Source organism: Artemia sp. Qi Xiang Cuo, unplaced genomic scaffold, assembly GCF_049724085.1.
Source record: "Artemia sp. Qi Xiang Cuo unplaced genomic scaffold, ASM4972408v1 HiC_scaffold_3386, whole genome shotgun sequence".
Taxonomy (NCBI): Eukaryota; Metazoa; Arthropoda; class Branchiopoda; order Anostraca; family Artemiidae; genus Artemia; species Artemia sp. Qi Xiang Cuo.
In genome coordinates, this window is record NW_028300811.1 from 1,950,002 (window position 1) to 1,955,740 (window position 5,739).

General features: G+C 38.2%; 1 protein-coding gene across 1 annotated transcript in view; it reads right to left on the reverse strand.

Annotated features, from left to right (window-relative positions):
• Positions 1 to 3,023: 3,023 nt before the first annotated feature.
• Positions 3,024 to 5,739, reverse strand: part of LOC148938347 (uncharacterized) — a 63,757-nt gene continuing 61,041 nt past the window's right edge. Inside the window, exon 4 of the mRNA XM_089107862.1 lies at positions 3,024 to 3,197. Within this exon, the coding sequence (XP_088963988.1) occupies positions 3,024 to 3,197 (174 nt within the window). The remainder of the gene's footprint in view (positions 3,198 to 5,739) is intronic.

Here is a 5,739-nt window from a genome sequence, read left to right on the forward strand (position 1 = left end):
AACCATTGTTCACCATCCGATACTCGGACGATATTCTCCTTAGGGTCCAGATCTGCAATCAATTTTTGCTTAGAGGGGGTCCAGTGCATCCCCATATCCTCAACCAATAATCGATTGTAGGGGCTCAGTGAGTCCCTGGTCACTGGTTGATTGATACAGGGAAAAACAAAATCTCTGACTGAATCATGAAGCGCCAATGAAATGTGCCCGTCAATTTCAAAGAACCATCCTTGTGGCCCATTGTCCTCGACGGTGTTAATGTTGGGGAACTCACAAGGATTCTCAAGCCATTTATAGTTCCCACACGGCAAAGAGTAGTGAGTCATTACCGAGGGGTACAATGAGTTCATGTCCAAGAACACTGCATTTGACTGTTTTGTCCGCTTGGATCGGTTGTCAAAACGGCGATCCCCATGAAAAACTTACCCACCCCACATTGATCTTTCTATAAAAGAGTGTTGGTCCACATCAGTTATTAAGCCTATTTCCTCCCTAAGAATTTTTAAAATCAAGTACATCACCAAGTCTTGCTTGGAAAAATAATAACCTATATCTAGTTCAAACTCTGAATAGATTTGGTCTGTGTTCTTGCAAACTATGTCTAACAGAGTTAAAACATCACTGGCCAAGTACAGTCTACAATAATCCTACCCATTTTTTACAATTCCACTTAGACCACACCTTCTTGGCAAATTCATATTCCTCGGCTGTGCATTCACTGTTGGTGAGTGAATTATAGGACGCTTCAATTTGAGGTAGTTTCACCTCGCTTAAGCAAGCGCCAGAACAGTAATTGTCGTATGCATATACACCTTGACAGGTCAATAGGTCATATATTTCACTGTCTGGAAATTGCTGTTAAAGCAAAGGAAAACTATCAAAATTGTCGCTTTTTTGCACTTGAATCAATTGACTCAATGCCTTGGGAAAAAAACTAAAAGAATCTAAAAACCTGATTTTATTCCAACACGTATGCCCATTATTTATTACCTGCCATTTCAGTTCGAAAAGCACCAACTTCTCGGCCGATTTGGAAATGATGTTATAGGTAAATGAATTATTTACCCATGGACTATCTACTCCCCCTCCCTCCCTGTGCATACATGCCAGTGCCGGTAAAATAAATTTTAAATCATAATTTGAATTATGAATAAAAACTGGAATAAAAAACTGCTGGCTATCGTTTATATTACACGATTGATAAGCTACCCCTCTAAAATTACTACCCCCAGAGGATATTTCCTGTCACAAGTTAGTGTGGTCTCTGACTTTCCCCTTGCACCCTCTTTTTCCTTTCCCCGTATCCCCCTCTCCAAACTACCCCTTACAAACCCAACATATTTTTTGATTTTTAATCGCGAGACGATCCTCTGCAGACAACACCATAGGGTAATGCGTATATCTCAAACGAGAAATAGCGCCATTAGCGGTTCCAATTAATTTAGTCAGTGCCTTGACCATACACTCTCCCTCATCCAACGTTTCAACTATTTATAACAACTTCATAGTGTTAGAACTGTCTCTTTGTGCCTGGGCGTAGGAAACTCTAATAGCTTGATGTTCTTTGATTCGGTTTGGAAATTGAAGATCGTTCACTTCCACCAGCTTTGCTTCACAATCCAATGAGATTTTATTGCTCTGGAGGAGCAATAAAATTAAAAATTCTCTTAAAACTTAAAATGGCCCTGAATCCGCTATCTCCTGAAACCGTTTCCACTGACTGGTAGCCATGCCGTCTACAATGCTTCATATGATCCCGTATTTTTAAATTGCTACGAAATCGTGACAGGCATGTAGGACAGTAGAGACATACCCCCCGCCCCTTTTTACCCGCCACCAGACCTCGACGAATGGCTGTAATTGGGTGAAAATGGCAAAATGAATTGGTTAGGTCACGAAGTGGTGTGTACAATAGCCATACCCAGTGTTTCACCAATTCAATCGACGGGCCTCTTACTGGGAACACCACCCCCTTCTTTTTAGAACGAAACCCATCTTCAAATTCAGTTTCATACTGAACCACAGTAACACCGATATTTAAATGGGCTTTGGCCCTTTCAAAATATCCATAGATCTGAGCGTTACTGGGTATTTCCCCTCTAAACAAGTGAAATCTACAATGGGAAAATCGGACCCCTCCTTCCCATGTACAGCCCAGTGATCTAAATTCGTCTTTGTAGGGCCATATTTCAAAGGCCAGAAAGCTGAAATCAGGAAAGCCTACTTGAAACATTTTTGACCTGTTTCAAAGCAGATTCTCTCGACACCTTGACATCCTACTAGATCAAAATTATATTTTAATTCAATTGCCCTTGGCCCACTCCCCCCTCTTAAAATAAAATCTTTCTTAAATTTACATATATTAACGCTTAAATTTTCAACATAAAGAACTACAGACCCGCTACCATTTTCGTTATAATTGTCGAGATGCGTGATAATATGGCCTATCTACTCGGAAAAAACACCCTCAAAATTCTCTAAATTTGGATAGACCAATCGCATCTCGGTATGTACATAATGATGATAAACCTCACTTTTTCCCTCATTTAAACACCTTTAAAACAATAGAAACCGTAACGGAATTCCTACCCCCTCGCAACAACTGAATTTAATTCCTTAGAAGTGCGCGAATTCTATCTACATATTCATGAACAATTTCTACAGGGTCAAACACAAAATTACCACATAAAAGCGAATTAAAAAGGTCTCCAAAAGTTGCAGTGTAGACAACTATTGTATTTAAAATTGTATTTGAAAGTTGAAACTCAGGGAATGTCTTAAATTGGATAGTAGCCCCCTCCTCCTCCTCCTCCTCTGCTCTTGTATATTATCACTACCCCCTCCCCCACATTTCTCAAAAATAGGCCTATGGGAAGCCACTTCAGTTTTTTGAAGTGGAAGTAGGTTATCAGCGGGGGGAGGGTTCCCTGTTAATTCATTGGAAAAATCCTCTAAAATTTGTAATGTGTTTGGACTCAATTCCCCCTGCTCAACTGCGCTATAATCAACATTAAAATAATCAGCTAAAAAATCATTAGTATTAAACGGTATTTCAAGTGAATTAACGATACCATGCAATTCGTTGATATTGGCGATTCATTGTCATGAATTGCATTAAATTCCATTGCCCCTTGGATGAGTTCAGTACTGCTTTCTTCAGTTGGTGAGGGGGTCAGAGCATATGGAGCCAATGTAATCTATAAAAGAAAAATAGGTTATTTTCAAAGTGTCTAAATCATTCCTATTTAAAAAAATTGGATTATTATTTAAAAACACGCTTGGCAGTAGCATTTAGTTCTCTACTCTATATATATTCTGAAAGTTACAACTTAATACAATCAAAAAATAACATAGAAGGTTTTGATTTTGTTCAAACAACTCCTCAAAAAATAATTCATATTAATACTCTTTATATTCTTTTAAAAAAAAGATGTCTTTACTTCATATACTAACTCTTTCCAATAGAGAATTGTGTTTAAATAAAAGTATTTTATAAAGTAAAGATTACGATAATTGACCTGATTTAAAAGGGGGAACAATGTCTTTTAATATCTCTGCAACGCTTTTACTGTGATGAAATGAATCGATTGTTGGAAGGCCCCTTAAAACTATAATATTCTAGCGAAAAATAGTATTTTGAGATAAAAAGCCTAACCTAACAGTAAACTAGAAATTAGCTAAAAATATTATTATGAGGTTGAAAAGATAGCAAAGATGCCTACAGTGGGCAGAGAAAATAAGAAAGATTAAAAAAAGAGCGGTTTCTTTGAGAAGCAAAAAATAATATTATATTTAGATATCTCTGAGGGAGGGAGGAGCAGAGAAATTTAAAACAAGGGGTGGGGGATTATAGAGAAAATAAGATTTTAATATCTCTGACGCACACTTTTACAGTGATGGAAAATGGGTTTGTTTAGATACTTCTATAAGTTAGGTAAAAATGCTTACATTTTTATATTTCGGCTGTAGTTGAGTGCCTGAAGGTTCTGGCATAGCATGCTGGAGGGCCACCTCCTGACCTTGTGTAGGTGGGGCAGCTCTTGAAGGCCCAGGCAACGCATGATGGAGGGCAGACGGGCCGGCGGCGTCACGTTCTTGTGCAGATTGGGATGCGGCTTGTGCATTAGGGCCAGTGACGGCACGGATTTTTGCAGTCGAGCCAGCGATGTCACGGGCTTGCACAGGTACGGTGACGGCGATGTCACTGGTAGGTTGCATTGGTTCCTGATTGGATTGGACTTGGGCTGGCAACACTTGTCTGGAGGGCCTCGTCCAGCAACCATACTGCACAACTTTCACATTCGCAGGGGTTTTATTATTACCCCTTGCTCTCTTAGATGGAGGGGCCACACATTCTTCATAATTTGCCTTAAAGAAGAGAAAAAATTTAGTATTGAAATAATTTTCCCCTTTTTTACAGAAGAAAAAATTAGTACCCCTCCAACGCCCTAACCATAATTTTGACTAGAAAGCATTTATTGTAAAGAAGCCCCCTCCCCCCTTTTCAGTAAAGCAAAAATCTAAAATTTTATGAGAAATATACTATGCTTGGAAATTAAAGCTATTCAATTTACGCATAATAAAGTTATGTATTCTTTTTCTTAGAAATCCCAGGCTCTTACTCTTCACGCCAAGAAACACTTTGTTTTCACTTTGTTACAATGAATGTGTTAGAATTGAGGCATTGCCCCTTCCCCTTTTTTACATAATGTCCTAAAAAAATATTGTTATACCATAATTTTGGAAATAACTCGTTTCACTCTTCCATACAGGTTGCATAGGCTTAGCTTAATAAACAGTAATCTCTTTCAGCGTGAAAATGTTTTTAATTTGACGGGAAAAACAATCCTTTTTGATCTGTGAAACCTTTTGTTTAAGTCGCTAACGAAAAGGATTGAGAAAGCGGATGTGCTTTAAAAGGGTGACAGCTAACTAAATCGTTGCGGGAATGTTTATGCCAAGTTAGCGGGTGGCTTAAATGGAAACTGTATATTAATAGCTAAGGGATTGACAGAAAGTTGGCTGTCAAAAGGAGAGATCAAAAACAATTTTATTTCCAATGGAAGAATTAAAATCATAAACAGAGGAGGGGGTGTGGAGGGGGGAGGTTAGGTTTACGTGGTAAAAAAGAACATATTTTAAGCTTTCTAGCAAGTATAAACAATATATAGTTGAGTTTGTATTGTGGGAGGGGGGTACCCGAATTTGAATAGAGTTGAGGGGGACTATGTAAAATGGTTCTATTTGAAAATAATCTATGAAAATTTGCTAAACAGAACTCACATTGTAATTCATTTTATCCAAAGTATCCAAATTAATAATATCCAATGTTATATCCATAGAGGCACATAACATTCTGAATGTTTAATCACAACGCTGGTCCGTTATATACGAAATCACACGTGCTATTTGCGTTTTATTGTGAAACAATATGTAACCGACTCTCTCATTGGCTTAGAAGGAGATGTAACCGTCTCCATGATAGGCTTAGAAGGAGACATGGGATCCTGTTTCCCGTTATCGGATCAATACATTCTCCCCAGCGATTATGTAAATCAAGTTCTCGGAAATTCTCTCCCCTAGATCAATACATTCCCCCTAGCGATTATGTAAATCACCCCTCGTGTCATTACACCTGTCCAAACAACAACAACAAATCAATTGACCTTGACCCCATTAGACATTAATAAACCATGAAAATACATCAAAGTGAGAAAAATACTGTTTTCTTAATCTCAG